Source organism: Perognathus longimembris, chromosome 6, assembly GCF_023159225.1.
Source record: "Perognathus longimembris pacificus isolate PPM17 chromosome 6, ASM2315922v1, whole genome shotgun sequence".
Taxonomy (NCBI): Eukaryota; Metazoa; Chordata; class Mammalia; order Rodentia; family Heteromyidae; genus Perognathus; species Perognathus longimembris.
In genome coordinates, this window is record NC_063166.1 from 6,046,842 (window position 1) to 6,064,694 (window position 17,853).

Here is a 17,853-nt window from a genome sequence, read left to right on the forward strand (position 1 = left end):
TTTTCCAGTGGGGGCCACAAAACCTAGGAGATGAAAACACACTGTCACAGAAACAGCAGCTAGCAGTCTCAAGCGGCCGGTCTGGGAGGTGGGCCTCAAGTCCAGCCTCCCTCTCTGCTCTGTGGCAAAGCCCCTGGAGAAGAAGGGAGCAGAGTCCATGTGTGGGCTTCTGTGATTCTCCCCACAAAGTGTATGTAAGTCCTTGTGATGGAAAGAGCTGTGAAAGCAGAAAGCACAAGGTCCTTGCTCAGAATTGACCACTACCAGTGACACAGTGAGCAGTGGAAAATGGGTTCTGTGCTGGTTTTCATTATGACATGCACCTCAGCAAAGACATATTTTTACGTCTTTTATATTTCAGTCTTTTAGATAAGGAAATCCTGTTTTCTTTTTCCTCTGGGCACTTTCTTGGAACTTAAAGTATAGTACTAATCTTGCCTCCTGTGATAGACGTTCAGGTTTTTTTAAATAGTGATCATGCCATTAGAACATCTTTATCTTGAAAGAGTTAGCTAAATAGAAATAAGTGTCTGTTTCTTAGATGTGAATAATGTCTTAATTGACATGTTAGGTGTGTTTGAGATACTTGCATTTTTGCTTTCGTTTGTTTGTGGTCATGAATGGAACATAAGGGGTGCTCACTGAATAGAAGCGGGGACTGCAGAGACATCAAGAAAGAAAGCAATATTGTGGCAGGGGGGACTTGGAATGGAAGAAGGAAGAAGAGCCTCAGCAGAATAGGCTATTCCGGGGCACTCCACTCATAGGCCTTCCCACCTCAGGGCCAAGTTCAGCAGAAGACAGAATGCCTCACATACCTACTGTGGTAGTCGCGCATCCTGGCTGACTGACTGCCCCGCTTCCCGTAGATGCTGAAACTTGGCTCAGGCTGCTCGGTAGACAATATCCTGGAGTTGCAGCAGGGCAGTGGGAAAGGACATTACAGCCTTGTGATTAGATCATAAACTCCCAAAAAGAGAGTCATTTGACAATTGGTGTACTTTCTGCACTGGCAAATCTTGACCATCATCTGAATCTGTATCTGTTGATAAACCAGTAGTTTATTATGGATATAAATGGGACTGTTTATAACTGAAGAAATTTCAAGTCATGGTGAGTGCTGAATTCATAACAACTACATATGTTGTATATGCACACAGATACGTTGATGACACATACATACTTACATGCATGCATACATGCATACACACACACATATACAACCAAAGCAAATTAAAACAAGTTTCACCAAATTCTGACAAACAACCAAATAATTGAAAAAAATGGAAGTTCAGTATTTTAATCATAAACTTCCAAATTCCATTTCTGTTTGAGAATGTTTTTGTCTTGTTAACCACAGAGAACAGTTGGAGCAAGTGGATCATTTTATTTCGATTGCTTCTCCAGCACTGGCCCAGAGGGACAGACTTGATGATCTAATAGGTCTTTTCCATCTCTAATATGTATAATTTTGGCTGTTCTGTGGCAGCTTCTTATTGCTTTAATAAGCCATCTTAATTCAAAAAACATACATCTGAATGTGACCTGCCTAATATATGTCAAGAAGTGTGTGTCCCTTTAAAGCCCCCAAAGGGCTCTAAGAGAGACTAAAGCAACAAAAGGAAGCAGAATAAACAGGGAAGGGAAAGAGAGAATCAAGCAATTTTCTGTTTATTTTATTTAAGTTTTTATTTTTCAGTAATGAGATTGTCCCTTAGGCCTCCTTAAATCATTTGTTGGTTAAAATTTAATCTAAGCATTAGTACATTTTTATTCAGTAACTCTTTTAAATTGTTAATTCTGTTTCTTGGAAGTTGTCCCACCATTAACTAGCATTTTGATTCCCAGATTTTAGTCATCATCCCTGACCAGTTCTTGGCCTCCCATCCACCCTGCAACTGCTCAGACTTCACTGTCTGAGGAGGAAGTGGTATCCACGCATTGCTCCAGATGTCAGGCAGTGGTGGTCCTCAGGCCAGGGGTGTTAGGAGCATTATTCCAAATACAAAATAGCTGCCTTCTTTCCAGCTAAATATATCACCATCACAGTGAACTAGCTCTAAATCTGTAAACCTGTGGCCTCCATGGTTGTACTAAAGGCCTACATCTGGCCAGTCTGCTGGAATGGTGAGCCCTTACTTGTCCTTCCAGTGATTTTAATTTAATTATATGGGTCTTGTGAGCTGTTTTCAGTTAAGATTTTCTCCTGCACATAGTTAAAATTATTCTTCCAGGCAGGAAGACTAGACAACTCTGTGTGTGTCTTCTTGTCCTTCAGTCTGTCCTTGTCTTCCCTCAAGACTAATTCAACCTGAATGTGATATTACATTTCTACCTTTTCTCTAGGTCCTTACAATTAGAGACAACGTAGATAAAACCAAGATTTAAAAAAATGAAGATTCATTTGGAGCATTCTGCTCTTTTGAAGAGTCATAGACTTGTTAAACAAGGATAATGTTGTATATTTATTCACACAACAAATAGATTCTGGCCACATATTATATCCCAGGCATCTCATTAATTACATTAGACCATTCCCATAGGCTAGTCAGGTGGACTAAAGTAATGGCTCAAGTATACTGGGTTGAGTGGCCATGTCCTGGTTCTGTGTCCTGGCTCTGTCATGGAGCCCTGAGATTTAAACACATCACCTAATCTTCCTGAGCCACAGTTTTCCCATAAAGTGAGTACAGGAACTCCACCTGCTGTGCAGAGTTACAGGGAGGTTCAGATGAGATAATACTTGTAGAAAAATCTTGTCAACCATAAGCCATTGAAATACACACATGTGGTGTTAGTGAAAACATCTGGGAGATTAACGAAAGAAAATGTCTGAAGAGTGAAGCATTTTGAACAACTTGAATACCTATCCGTCTTTGAAAGAGAAGGCTCACTGATAAACTACGTTACACCAAAAGCCTGGGAGTGTCAGTTGCAGAGATTAATACAAATATACACAGAAGAATATGATGGTAGTCTTTTTCTTAACTCAAGGGATAAAGACAGTGAGAAATTAAGACTGGGAATGAACCTGAGAGACCACTGTGCTTCTGCACCCTGACTGGACATTGCAACTGCCGCTGGGCCCTGGCCTCCGGGAATTAATTGCTCTAGGATGTGGTCTGAGTCTTAGGATATTGAAAGTCTCCCTGGGTGGTTCTCATGTATTGCCAGCCACTATGAGAAATATCACTGTGCTATAGGGATGAAAAGAGACCTCCAGAAATCCAGTTATAAGGAACAGTTCATTTATGGATTCAAGAATAACTGTCAACTCTAGAAAAATATATATGTCTAATGAATAGCAAAGAAAATTGTCTGGACCCATAGATCTTAAGTCATAGTCTGTAGCTAAGATTTACATTATACCTTTGAAAAATAAGTGGGGGAATTTTTTAACTTTCCATAATTGTTAAAATTTCTATTTAAAACTTAGTTTCATCCAGTAGTATGATAACCATGGTGTGAGTCTAACAGCAATAGGTACACATAAACATGAGTCTAAGTGTTGTTTTCACAGTTCTTATTCCCTGTAGTAAATCTGAGTTGTAACCATCTTGACTCCCTTTAATGTGCAGACTCTTTGATTGTGACCAGACTCGTAGTCTCAGGTCATTTGGGTATTTGTAGAAATACCCAAAGGGGAGTGGGGGCGGGGGGAGGGGTGTTGGAGGGTGGGGAACAAATCAAGACAGTAGCATATTACATATGGCAAAATAACTATTGGCTACTGGGCAAGTATATAGTAGGTAGTACAGTCCCAAAATTTAATATGAGAAACAAAGTATTAACCAGTTCCCAGAGCATTGCCTTGAGTTACGCCCAAGGGTTTATTCTGATTCTTAACCTGTTACCAAGAACTGACATTCCTCATTTTCAAGTGCTGCTTTTAAACTCAGAACCGCACAGTGATGAAGAGGACCAAAGGTCAGGAATGGAACCGACGCTGTCGCAGGGTTGGTTCTCCGGAATGGGATTTCAAGCCCTCCTTGGGAAAGGCTGTTTCGGAGCTTTGCAGTGACTACTGATACATTGAGAGTCTATAGAATTTTTTCTTGTTTCCTTTGGAGTCTTATTCATTCTGGTTAATATTTACATGTGGTATTAGGTAAGACAGAGATTTATAGTTTTGCATGTAATCATGTCCAAGTAACCCAGCATCATTTATTGAAAAGACTTCTTTCCATACTGATTTCTGCCGTGTACTGTATGTAGCTCTGTTTTGGTTCTCTGGTCTGTATCTCTGTCTATACACTAATTTTACATTCATTTAATTACTTTAGCTTTATACTAATTTTTGAAATCAGATACCATGCATCCTATCAACTTCATTCTTTTTCAGTATCTGAAGTTTTTACCCAGGAACAATTTACCACTTTCCCTAGAGGAGCCTAGTGGGATCGGGAAAGGAATTGAAACAAGATTGTGGGGGCTATCTTGGCCGTATTGCATGTGGGTGAGATGGCGGGGCACAGCTCGACCGTACTGTACAGGGGTGAGATGGGGGCACGCAACCGTCTTGTCTTCTGACTCATTAACACAGTACCTCTCTCCGTTTCCTGAAGCCTCCCAGGCTTTCTTCCTTAGCAACATTTGCAGGTTTTCATTGTACAGGTTGTGCACATTTTGGGGTAAAATTTCCCCAAAGTCATGTTTTGTCTGAATTTCAATTTCTTCTTGATCATTGTTTGTATCTAAAAAACAGGTTTTGTCCTTATGTTGATTTTTTTTTAACCCTACAACTCAGTATACTAAGTGCACACTAAAACAAAAATGAATGACAGGAAAGTAAAGCAGGCTCTGTAGGGGATGAATATCATGAGAATAAGGGAAGGTAAAGAGAGAGGATGAAGGAGGATGAGTATGATGGAAGTACTTTATTGCATAGATGAAAATATAACAGTAAAAACTGTTGAAATAGTTTTAGAAGGGAGAAAGGAATAAAAGAGGAGGGTGTTTGAAATGTCACAACATAACCCCCCTTTGTACAATAATGCACACTAATGAACAATCTTAATGAAAAGGAAATAAAAGTTCTCGAATGGGAGAAAGCCTGAAAATGTTGTATGCTGCCCTTTCTAGGTGAGAAGGCTTCCCAGGAAGGATGGGGTTAATGTGTTGTTCCCCTGGTGCTGTGTGGATTGGCCTATGTTGTGTCACACTGGAAGGGAAATAGATCACCAAAATCTTACCATACAGATTTAAAAGGAAATGGAAACATTGATTAGGAAATGGTTTAATTTTTTTACTCGCAAATATGTATAGTTAGCACTTACACTCAGCCCTTGCCAATGAAAGCATCCACACAGACTACTGGCTATTAAGCAGTCTCCTTCTGGCTTGAAACCCTTGCTCTGTCACTCACTGGGGTCTGCATAGGGATGTGACTGTCGTTCTTGACAAGGTTATTTTTAAGAACCTTTATGTATACATAGTTATGTGCATGCACATACCTCTAAGTATGTATTTCTCCCTCTCCCTACTTCCTGGCCCAAAGTGAGACTCTTATGCAATATGAACCATGACAATTTTGCTGGGTCCCCAGAGCTTACCCTGTGCCTTACACTGAGAACATACACAGGAAAACCAAAGTGCTGGAAGGTAGACAGGGTGTTCCCACAGACCTCCCACAGTTTTCCTGTACTGCACCCACACTCTGCTGTTACATGTGTAAGTCATCTGCCTGGCTTCCTCCTGTATACTTACTGACCTGCATTCACTTCAAAGTGTCACCTTATCAGAGAGGTGACATACCACTGCTTCTCAACCAGTCCCCTCACCAGCCTTACTTCTCTTCATAGCCCTTTCCTCCACTGATGTGTGTGTGTGTGTGTGTGTGTGTGTGTCAGCTGATTAGCAAGTAAGATTTAGTGTATTCACAATACATCTTTAGCACTTAGGACATGTCACAAGTACTTCTGAAGTACTTGTGAATTAATAAACAAATGCTAGCATTTCTGAGTTCCCCAAGCATAGAATAGGGAGTCTCCAAACCCTAAGGCATATTGACCTATGTCTATATATGTAATCTGATATGTATTAATAATTAATAAAATTTACATTACATATTTTCTTACTCTCATGAGTATCGTGAACATCTTTTTATATTTCCTCCTATATAATTTTTATCATAAAATACTTTAATATCCCCTTATACAGTATGAATATCTCCTCTGTACACTATAAAAGCTGACCCTAGGATTTACTAGTCATAGGACTAGTTAGTACAGATTGACACATGCACTAGAGGATTTTAGTAATTACATGTGTAAAACTATTTCCCTTGTTTCCTTTTGTGATTTTGCTAATTTATATCTTTCAGGGGATTGTAATACAATTACCATTATATTAAAACATTAATGAAATAGTTCCAGTATAAGACCCCTAAAAATGGCCTTTTATTATGGCAAGACAAATTATAAAGAAATTCAACATGACACCTTAAAGTGGTAGGTAAAATTGGCAGCATTACCTTGGAGTTATCCATAAGGATTTCAGCATTTTTGAAAGCCTAATTCTATCTTCACTCTAGGACAATGAAATGGTGCAGCTTCCTTTCATTATAAATGAGCTCCTGCTCATTTATAGCAGAGGTGGGCTTATCTTCATAAGCAGGGATAATTGTAAACAAGATGGTGGATGGTCAGGGAAGTCTCTCCATGGCATTGTCTAGCTTACCTTTTGGGTGACCTCATGAGCTGAGAGACCTGGTTGGAGATCTTAGAAGTTTATCACTCAGCATAACTCACCTGAGCGCCTCTGCCCTTGACTGTCGGGACCCTGTGGTACTCGACTAGATGGCCTACCCACACCCTGGGTCAAGGCCAGTGATTCATAACTGTTTCAATAGATTTCAGTATATGTTACTATAATTATAACAATGCAAAGTACATATTGAATACAAATGTAAGCACCTTCTGCTTTTATACAGGTTTTGTGTTTTGCCAAAAGCTTTTATTATATTTCCATATCCAAAATCCCCACATTTCTCCAAATTTAGATTACAGCATCGTGTTTGATCAGCATCGTTATACATATATACATATGTATGATATAAACATGTGACATCATGTATACATTTATACATATATATACTATGACATGACGTCATATCAAGTCACATTGGTAAACATGTACATTATGTACACGCAGTGTGTGCATTATATATACAATTTATACATAAGAATATGCACATTGTGTACTTGTATGTATATGTATGTGCACGAATGTATGTGTGTCCAGATGTGTACATTTTATGTATGTGTGCCCATTGTACGCATTGTGTATGTGTGTATATAATATGATATTAACCTGACATGACCTTCTTTTAAACATCTGACTCTTCAATATCACCATGGATAATTATATTTATGTGAAGAATTGGAAGGAAGGTGGAGTCTCCCATATGTTCATTTCAGCCTGGGTGTCGAAATGGGTTATAGCAGTCAATGCATAAAAATGGCCTACATTGAATAAATTAGCAAAATCACAAAAGGAAACCACGGTAGGAAATAGTTTTACACGTGTAATTGCTGAAATCCTCTAGTGAAAGTGTCAATCTGTACTAAATAAATAAATTTGTTTGTAGACATGTTCTGTATTAGCTTCCACTCTTTCACAGCCTTTGCCAAACAAAATCCCACTCGAAGTAGGATGTTCACACCCGAGTAGGAGTTTCTTAGATAAATATTTTCACTATATGGAGACCAAAACCACTTTTACAAATTTCAGACTTTGATTGAAATACCATATTTCTTTACTTTTTTCTCCCATCTTTTCTCCTGCAACGACACAGACATTAGTTTCCTCCATGACCTCACTCCTTGGGAGCCCCAGCTCTCCTTCCAGCTTTGTGGGGGTTAATTGGAGACACAAACCTCATGGACTTTCCTGCCCAGGCTGGCTTAGAGCCACAATACTCACAACTCAGCCTCCTGACTAACTAGGATTACAGAGGTGAGGCCAGCTCATTCTGAGACCATTTTTATGCAGGGTGGGAGATAGGAATCAAGTTTTCCCAAGCTGTTCTTGCTCCAAGAGTGTTTTTTGGCACCTTTGTCAACAGACAATTGTCCTGAATGTATGCCTCTCCATTGTACGCCGTTAATCTGTTTGTTTGCTTGTTGTCAGTGCTATATGCTGTTTTGGTTACTATAGCTCTGTACTTTGTCTTGAAATTAGACACTGTGTTGCCTCCAACTTTGTTGTGTTTGCGCAAGATTGCCTGGCAATGTCTCTTGCTCTTTCACATGGATTTTGGGATTGCTTATCCTATTCTCTGAAGGATGCTATTTTGATGGGGTTATATTGAATCACTTTGAGTAATACGGACATTTTAGCAATGTCTGTTTTCCTAACCACTGAGCACAGGTGGTGTTTCTATTGTTTAGTGTCTCCTATTTCTTGCCACCACTATTTTGTAACATATTGTGGTCTTTTCACTTCCTTTGATAACACTTATTCCTAGGTAGTGTATGTGTGCTATATGATTTCTTTCCAACAAATTTGTCACTAAAAAAAAACTGATTTTTTTATGTTTATTCTGTATCTTGCTACTGTACTAAGTTTGCTTATCAGTTCAGAAGCTTTTGGTGGATTATATAGGCTTTGCATAGCATCCTATCACCTGCAAATAGAGATGATCTGACCTTCCTATTTGTGTGCCTTTTATTTCTTTCTCTTGCCTAATTACTGTAGTTAAAACCTCTACTAGTATATTAAATAAGAGGGTAAGACTAGACACACTTATCTTGTTCTTGATTTAGAGGAAATACTTTTCCCCATTCAGATATAGTGTTGGCTAAGGATCTGTTACATATAGGCTCTGTTATGCTGAGTATCATCTTTCAATATTTTAATTTGTTCAGAGCTCTTCTCTGGAATGGATAGTGATTATATTAAGTGCATTTTTAATCTAATAAGATTATCATGTTATTAGCCCTCATTCTCTTGGTGTGATGATGCGTTATGTTTGTTGATTCCTATGTTGCACCATCTGTGCAGCCCTAAAATGAAGCCAACTTGATCGTGGCATGTGACATTATATTTGATGTGTTGATAAATTGGCATAAGCATCTAATTTTTGGAGTTTTCCTGTGTATTAGTTATACCTTATCCATACAAAGATAAATAAAATAGCAAGACTCATGCATTCTGGAAGCTACTTGTCAACTAAGAGAAATAAAAATTAGTGGTTATACGGCCTGAGCTCCCTCAAAACTTATTATCTGGGCTAGCAACTCCTGGTGTGGGTGTGTGTGCGCGCGTGTGCGTGCATGTGCACACATATGTGGCACATGTGTGTGCATGTGTTTGTATTATTGCTTGGAATGAATATAATATAAAGTAGCTGAATAAAAGTTTAATGTTAACTAGCGTTGAATATTAACCAGGGATGCATTCAAGTGCACACAGTTCCGTGGGAAAAATAATGTATGTGTAGAAATGGTATACTTTAGTGTCATAAAATTACTAAAGATGACATTTACAAAAAAGTTTTTTCTAAAATTCAGTGCAGTTGGTATGAACCACTTAATTACTCTGTAACAAACAAATATACCTTTCCTATCATTTGAGATGACTTGTGCCATTAGAAGTTGTAACTTAAGTAAATTTAATTTAGAGATTGTTTTTTATTCAGAATGCTAAAATAACTTGGTAGTAACCCAAGAATTTATAAAGAGCCCAGTGTTAGAATGCTTTAGTAAAATAAGACACGGAGTAAAAGAAATGCATGCATAAAATAAGTCCTCTTGTGTGTGGTGGCTCACAATTGTAATCCCAGAATTCAGGAGGCTGAGGCAGAAGGGTTGAGATTTCCAGGCTGGCCTGGGCCAAACAGCAAGCCCCAGGCCAGGCTAGGCTGCCTCGTAAGACTGAGGTAAGAACAAATACTCAAACACCACATGGCTCGGACTAGAGTGAGAGTTAGTAATGTCTTTTTTCCCCATTTTGCTAATCAGGGTAGACCTCTCCTTTAAAGAGAGGGACTCCCTGGCTTTTTTTAAATCCAGGCTCTGCTGTTGGACCAGCTACCCTCCAGGATTTCCACAGGGCATTTATAACATGAGAGAAACACACAGAAAGGAACACGTTTAATTAAGAGTTCTGCATGTTGCAGTGTTGTGCATCATATGGTTCAATTTAGGTTCTCTGAAATATCAGAGTTAGAATGAAATTATCAAAAAGGGAAAAGTCACATGGCTGTGTTGCAAACAAGATGTGCCTATTTGTATTTATGTTTGCTAATGAGATTCAGCCATGATTTCCACTTTGATTTTAAGACTTTAGACCACCATTCTGCTTTCTTCATTATAATTAAATCTCTTGCCCACACGCAGACACCGGGAAGCAAAGACAAGGGGCATATTTTATCTTTTAAGAAGCTGTTGCCTAGCTTTGATAGGAAGTTCCAGAGCTTCAAAGAGCTATGGTATTAAAGCAAAGCAGCCTGCCTCTCATGGCACAGTCCTCTCCTCAGGCAACTGGAGGAACGAGGAGAGGACTGGGAAGCTGAGTCAGTGAGCCCGCAGAGGGCAGAGCGGAGTTCCAGTGTATGTGGAGGGAGGCTGTGCAATGTGAGACAGCCTAACCCGGGTTTCAGTCCAAGAGAGGTTTCCTACCTCTGTTCTGGCAGTGGGGCTGCCGGAAGAGAGCTAGAAAAGGCCAGCTAATGAGCACTGCTGAGGTTTACTATAGAGCTTTTATGTAGGATGGCACAGGGTCAATTTTAGTTGACTCCATGACAACATTTGTGCATGAAATTCAGAAAGGTGTACTTTCTCATTCCCAGCTCAGTCCAGCAATTCAGTAAAGCAAATACTTAGTAAGTCAGGGCTAGTGCAGGCTTTTTGCCCCAGTTTACTCTGCTTCTCCCTCCCTCGCTCCCAGCAGAGCCAGAGAGGGCTATACAATCTTGCCTTCTGCCCACCTTGCCCCTTTGGAGGGCAGAAGAGCTCCTGGGAAACCCAAGAGTTTGGTTACTTGTGGGAAACCAAGGAGGCCCCTGTGGCCCCCAAATCATCCAAAATGCATCTTAATTAGGAGTTAATGGTGTTTGGGGAGAGGCTACTATATGCTCCAAATCTTTTTATTGACCCTTTTATTGCTGGATTTAACCCAAATTGGCCAACTCCAAACAGATCCAGACAGGCCACATTGTTTGCTCAACCCTAAATCACACTGAACACAGCCGTGGTGAGACTTCAACAGAAACACAGTGTACCACCTCCTTAAAGGCCCTAATGGTAGTACACTTGCCAGAGAACGTACCTTAATTATTTTGATAATTTGTCAGTTTATCAGAGTTATTATCTGGATGTACAAAGGTGAAGTACTCCTCCATGGATCCCTAACTACATAACAGAAGAGCCAGAAATAGAAAAAACAGCTCCTAACTACTCATCTGTACTTCATGGTACTTCATGGGACAGCTCAGTTCCCACCCCTAGTCTCGTCAGTTGTCTTCTTTTAGGAACTCATAATCCATGCATCTACTTTCCCTGTTAAGATCAGACAAGGTACACACAGCTCTTAGCAGAGTCAGAACCATCTGTGAGGAGCATCCGAGCAAGCCGAGGACTCTGGACTCTCCCTGAGGAGCTTCCGAGCAAGCCGTGGACTCTGGACTCTCCCCAACAGCACCATGGGATTAGTGTTTTCATCTGTTAAAAACTGGGCTAGAGCTGGATACCAGTGGCTCACACTTGTAATCCTGGTTACTCGGGAGGCTGAGATCTGACAATGGTGGTTCAAAGCCAGCCTGGGCAGAAAAGTCACCGTTGAGATACTTACTCCAATTAAACACTCAACCTAAGTGGTGCTGTGGCTTAAAGTGGTAGAGGGCTAACCTTGAGTGAAAGAGCTCAGGGACTGTACCCAGGCCCTGAGTTCAAGCCCTATGACCGACAGAAAAAAACAAAAACAAAAAAAAAAAAACTGAGCTCGAGCTGGGTACTGGTGTCTCATGCTTGTGATCTTAGGTACTCAAGAGGCTGAGATCTGAGAATTGCAGTTCAAAGCCAGCTCAGGCACTATAGTTCATGAGACTCTTATCTCCAGTTAACCACCAGAAAGCTTGACCTGGTGCTGTGCTTAAAGATAGAACACTAGCCTTGAGCAAAAAAAGCTCAGGGACAGTGCCAAGGCCCGGAGTTCAAGCTCCGTGACCAACCTCCCCCACCCAAAAAAAACACGAAATGGACTAGAGAAATTCACAAAGATACTAATTCCAAAGTTCTGTTCCCCCTTGATTCTAGATGTTAACAAAGGGCTTGCTCTAATTGGCTTAACAGATTCAGTTTCAGAATTCCTTTTTCTATGTAGACAGCTAGGCTCCTTACCACTGGTATTTCAGCATCTAGAATGGAAGAATGAAGTGAGCAGTGTGTGCAGGAGGTCTGAAAGGGAACCTTGCTCCTGTCTGTGTAGCTCTAGGGTAAAACCCTCAACTTCCGTCTCTTCTTTGTTTAATGGACTAGGTGCCAACATTAGGGCATCTGTTAAGAAACATAGTCTGTTTACTATGTGATCATAACACATAGTCTGTTTACTATGTGATCATAAAAGATTCTGGAACAAGCTGCTTATTGGCAAAACCATTCACATTTCTATTGACAGTATTCTTATCCATGCCAGGTTTGAGGGTGGGGAGGGTGTTTTGATATAAGAAAATATGGTATAATGAACAGAACACAGGCTCTGGGTTTGAATGCCTAGTTCTTCTACTCACTAGTCAGAGCACTTTCAGAAGTAGGGGATGAGGCCTTTTGACCTTATGGTAAAGCTCAAATTAGATATAGACATGAAGTACTTCATAAACCATAAAACCATATATCTCAATGTTTTTCATCTCTTTTCCTCTGTACCTTGAGAAATATGCAAATTTCATGCCTTTTTAAAATGCTATTTAAAATTAAATATTGTGATTTAAGACAGAAAGACTACTCCCTCTTTACTCCCCTTTTTTTAAACTTTGCTAGTCTTTTTTAAAATAATAATTACTTATTTATTGTCAAAGTGATTGTCAAAGTACAGAGGAGTTACATTTTCATATGTTAGGCCATGGTACATTTCTTGTACTATTTGTTACCTCCTCCCTCATTCCCCCCTCCCCCCTCCCCCCTCCCCCTTCCCCTCTCCTCCCATGAATTGTTTAGTTGGTTTATACCAAATGGTTTTGCAAGTATTGCTTTTGGAGTCGTTTGTCTTTTTATCCTTTGTCTCTCAATATTCCCTTTCACTTCCCTAGTTCTAATACCAGTATATACAGTATCCAGGGTACTCAGATGAGATACAGTGATAGTGCAGGGACAACCACAGGAAGGGGATACAAGAGGATCATCAAGAAAAGAAGCTACGGTTTCACATGGCATGTTGAAAGTAATTACAACAGTGATATAACACTCGTTTCTATAACATGGAGTTCATTTCACTTTTACTCTCCTTTCAAATGCCTTCTTAGTTCATTTTATGTGCAAGAAGCCATGGTTTACCTCCAAGATTTACTTAAAGCAAATTTACAGAAACTAAGACAGTAGAACCAAAATTCTATGCTAGGCCTTTAAGAAATTAAGCATTTGTAAGGGAGTTTATGACCTGCTGCAATGAAATTGATCCAGTGTTTGATTGGAACTTTGAGAAAAGAAAAAGGAATCAGGTAAGGTAGTAGTAGCAAGAAGCAAACAAGGGGAGAAAGTAGTCATTTTTATCTGTAGTTAATGCTTTATCAGCCTTGTGGTACAAGTAGTACACTCAGTAAATAGTGAACTGAGAATGGCAAGGTAAGTTTGCTGGCATATTTGTCATCTTTTGCTTAACATAAATATGAATCTTTTGCTCTGTGTTGTTTTTGTTTGGGTTTGGTTTTGAGGTGGCGTCATCTTCCTGCCTCCGCCTCCACAGTGCCGAGGGCATGGCCGTGTGGGCCGCTATGCCCGGCTCTGGTCTGCTTCTTAATATTAGTGTGTATGCCTTGAAAAATAGCAACTGATGATGACCCATTCAAAAAGTAGAAGTGAGCTGATTTGGGAATTAAAAGTTTTCTCAAGCCTGTCCATTCACAGATACCAAAAAAAACTTTGTGCTATACTGCACAGATATTTGAATGTTGTATTATTATGTTCACTTATTTTGAGAATTTTTATTTCTCTTCTCAGTTACCCATTGGACATTTCTATTTTTATTCTTCTTGTTCATTTCTAGTTTTGTCCTGTTGTGATCTGAGACTATACATAATATGATTTTAATTTTTTTCGTTTTATTGAGACTTGATTAGTAAGCCAGCCCTGCAGGACATGGATCAGTATGTGTCTAGGTCACATATAACAAGGTCTCATGGGGCAAGATTTGTGTCACTAATGTGACAGCAGGTCTGCAGCTTCAGGGTCCCAATGGGACCGTCCCATTGTCCCTAGGATAGGTTTGGGTAATGCTGCAGTGTTTTGCACTGAAAGCTGCAGTCACAACGCTGTGGGCTAGGAGAAGGACTTTCCCTGGGTCCCGCTGGGTGTAAAAACTCCAGGATGGCCTGTTAGGAACTCCAAACAGATAAGTCTTCAGTATGATATTTTTTTTTCATTTTCTCTATTTTTCTTTTTTTGTTTTGTTTTGCCAGTCCTGGGGTTTGAACTCATGGCCTGAGCACTGTCCCTGGCTTCCTTTTGCTCAAGGCTAGCACTCTACCACTTGAGCCACAGCGCCACTTCTGGCCTTTTCTATATATGTGGTGCTGGGGAATCGAACCCAGGGCTTCATGCATGCTAGGCCAGCACTCATATACCACTAGGCCATATTCCCAGCCCCTATTTCCTCTACTTTTCTGAAGATAGGAAAACTAATTGAAGATTATGAGTTACCTAAATGAGGATGTTAGCATTAAAGTTTAAATCATGTAAAATATGCCAATAAAGGGGAAATGTTATTCCTAGATTCTGTATTTAGTTGTATTCCACTTCTGTGCAAAATAAAAATCCAGGATAAGTCGCAAGAGGCCCTGTATTTTCCTGGTCCTCCAATTCTGAAGTGCAAAATCTCCAACTTGAAAACCATTCATCTGCCCTTTGAGATCATCAACTTGGAGGGGTGGCCTTTCAGTGTCAGCTCCCCATAACTTTCTGCTCAAGACGTCAGGGCTGGGAAGACCATAATGAGTCAGTAACTTATAGACTATTCAGATACTTAGAAACAGTCTGGGGGGGGCTGGAAATATGGCCTAGTAACAAGAGTGCTTGCCTCTTATACACGAAGCCCTAGGTTCAATTCTTGAGCACCACATATACAGAAGTGGTGCTGTGGCTCAAGTTGGCAGAGTGCTAACCTTGAGCAAAAAGAAGCCAGGGACAGTGCTCCAGCCCTGAGTTCAAGCCCCAGGACTGGCAAAAAAAAAAAAAGAAAGAAAGAAAGAAACAGTTCTGGAGCATGTTGAATGGAGTACACATGTTTATAAAAGAGAAGCAGATTCAGCACAGCATCTCTCCAGTATAACCAAACCCAGTCAGAAAACAAAATGACATGTCTTGTTTTGCTTATTTCCCACTTACCCAAAAGTAGACTAACCACTTGTTAACCTTGGTAACTTTCTTGCATAGGCCTTGAACTCAGGACCTAGGCACTGTCCCTGAACTTTTGTGCTCAGGGCTAGCACTCAACCACTTGAACCACAGGTGCACTTCCAGCTTTTTGGTAGTTAGAGATAAGTCTCAATGACTTCCCACCTGGGGACGAGGTCCTCAAATCTCAGCCTCCTGAGTAGCTAGGATTATGGAGTGAGCCACCAGCACCCAGCTCCACAGTCACTTTTTAATAGGGCAGTTGCCATAGCTTTGCCTCCAAAAATGTTCCCAGTAAGCATGATATTAGCTGGTAGCCAGCAGCCTAGGGTAACTTGACATGATAATTCACTTCAGCTCCCTTTCTTTCTCTTTGACAGAGTGCCTACCGCAGGACTGGGATGGCGTTTCTGGCCTGCTGATGTGCCTGGAACCGTCTGAAAGAACAAGAAAGGCAATGTGACACGGAGGTGATTTCCCACTCCTTGCACAAAATAAAATTCAAGTTCACCTGCACAGCCGGTCCCCTGCTTTGTTTTGACTGTCAGCTGGCTGGCTCCTGCTCTGGCCCAGCCCCTCAGCACTGAGTCTTGTTTACTAGATGAGCCATTCAGCTAATTAATGGCAGGATGTTTGGGGTAACATGTAGGTGGACAAAAACAGAGATCACACAGTTTTGAAATTTTCATTTGGCATGGGTTTGCTGCCCTGGGCTCACAGATCTTGAAAGCAGTGTCTTTTATCCCCCAGTGTTTAGTCTGTGTTTGACTTGATACATTTTATAATCCATGCTTGAGACAAAGGAGACAAAATTAAAAGGATAGTCTGTCTTCTCCTCCCACTGTCCCACTAACTTTACTCTGAACACATGTTGACTGTGTCTGTGAGGATTTTAGAGACAATACTCATTTCATAAGCGTCCTGTCATCCAGGATCTAACTGACCTGAGGAACCGCCTGTTCCCTTCTTCCCTTTGCCCCACTTAGGATTTTTGTATCATTGTCGCCATCTTCCCCCACTTCCTCTCCTACTCCTCTGGTGTTTGTCCTCACACAGAATCCCCCTCTTCATTTTCCTCTTGCCCCACCCTCCTCTCCCATGCCCAGCTGCTTTGCCCCTTCAGAAGTAAAGTCAGCATGGCGGAAAGGGGAGCAGGACCGGCCCCTTCCCTAGCCTGGAAGGGGGGCTGCCGCGCTGCATGCCGGGAACATCTGCGCTGCCCTTCCACATCGACACTTTCACTATTAAATGAGAACTGTAAATCTTGGGAACAAACCAGAATGCAGCAGACATAATCGTTCAGTTCCTTACTAAATATGAACTGCAAAGAAGAAAGTGATTTCTTTAATTCTGTGAGAGATACATACATGTAGTTTAAGACTCACTAACACAGCCTTTGTAAATAACTAATGAAAACAGAAACAGGAAACTTGCAGAGTTTTTTCTTAGGACCAGGTCGTTGTGAGTCCCAGTTACTATAATTGTACCATATTACTCACATTTATTCCGTGTGATTTACCTGTTCTCTGGTAATCCTTTTGGAAGAAAAACTGTATGTTGGATACAAAAAAGACAAATTTACAAGATCAAAAATCTCCATAGGGTTTTAATGTTTCACTGATGCTTGACTTGTGTGATCAAACTTTTCTTTTTATTGTATTATTTATTTTGCCTGGAGTCTCTAACAATGGAAATTTATAAGCCTGCCGTATACAACCTCACTTTTAAAACAACATTTATTGTATTTGGTTTCAATCTGCCAACCGTATAGGAGGTATAAAATTTTCAGGGTCTAATTTTTCATGTTGAAATTCCTTCTCTCTCCCACATTATATATTTTAAAGTGTGCACAGCAGAAAATAGAGGGCTTAATTTTTCCTTCATTTTATTTTACCTGATCTCCTTATAGTCCCAAAGAAGGAAGACTCAATGTGCATTTCTCTCGGAAATATGACAGCTCTGTGTTTTTGTTGGTCTGGTGTATGTTTGTCTATCTTGAACAGTCTGACAGGTAATTATTTATAAAATCTGGTTTTGCCCAGCAAGTTCGTATAATAACCTTTCACTTTTCATCGTAAGCCAGAGCGCTGAATTTAGAATTAAGCAAGGTCATTTATGTGTGTCCTGAACCAGCCTAGATGTGTCCATAATTGCTCAATATTAATATTTTTAATTCTTTTTTTTTCTTTTCTACACTTAGGTTCTTTCTCTTAGTCTTTCCACAAGATTAAATTTGAAGTGAAATAAAATTTCCTTAAGCAAGTGAATGTAGAAGTAAAATGTATAGAGGGAAGTTTTCAGAAAA

The 17,853-nt window shown here is 40.2% G+C and overlaps 1 protein-coding gene across 2 annotated transcripts in view; it reads left to right on the forward strand.

The window, feature by feature from the left end:
• Supt3h (SPT3 homolog, SAGA and STAGA complex component) overlaps positions 1-16,064 on the forward strand; it is a 241,970-nt gene extending 225,906 nt beyond the window's left edge. For both annotated transcript variants that reach the window (XM_048347678.1, XM_048347679.1), the window contains one exon: positions 15,929-16,064. In XM_048347678.1, the coding sequence (XP_048203635.1) occupies positions 15,929-15,970 (42 nt within the window). In that variant the 3' untranslated portion in view covers positions 15,971-16,064. The remainder of the gene's footprint in view (positions 1-15,928) is intronic.
• The last annotated feature ends 1,789 nt before the right edge of the window (positions 16,065-17,853 follow it).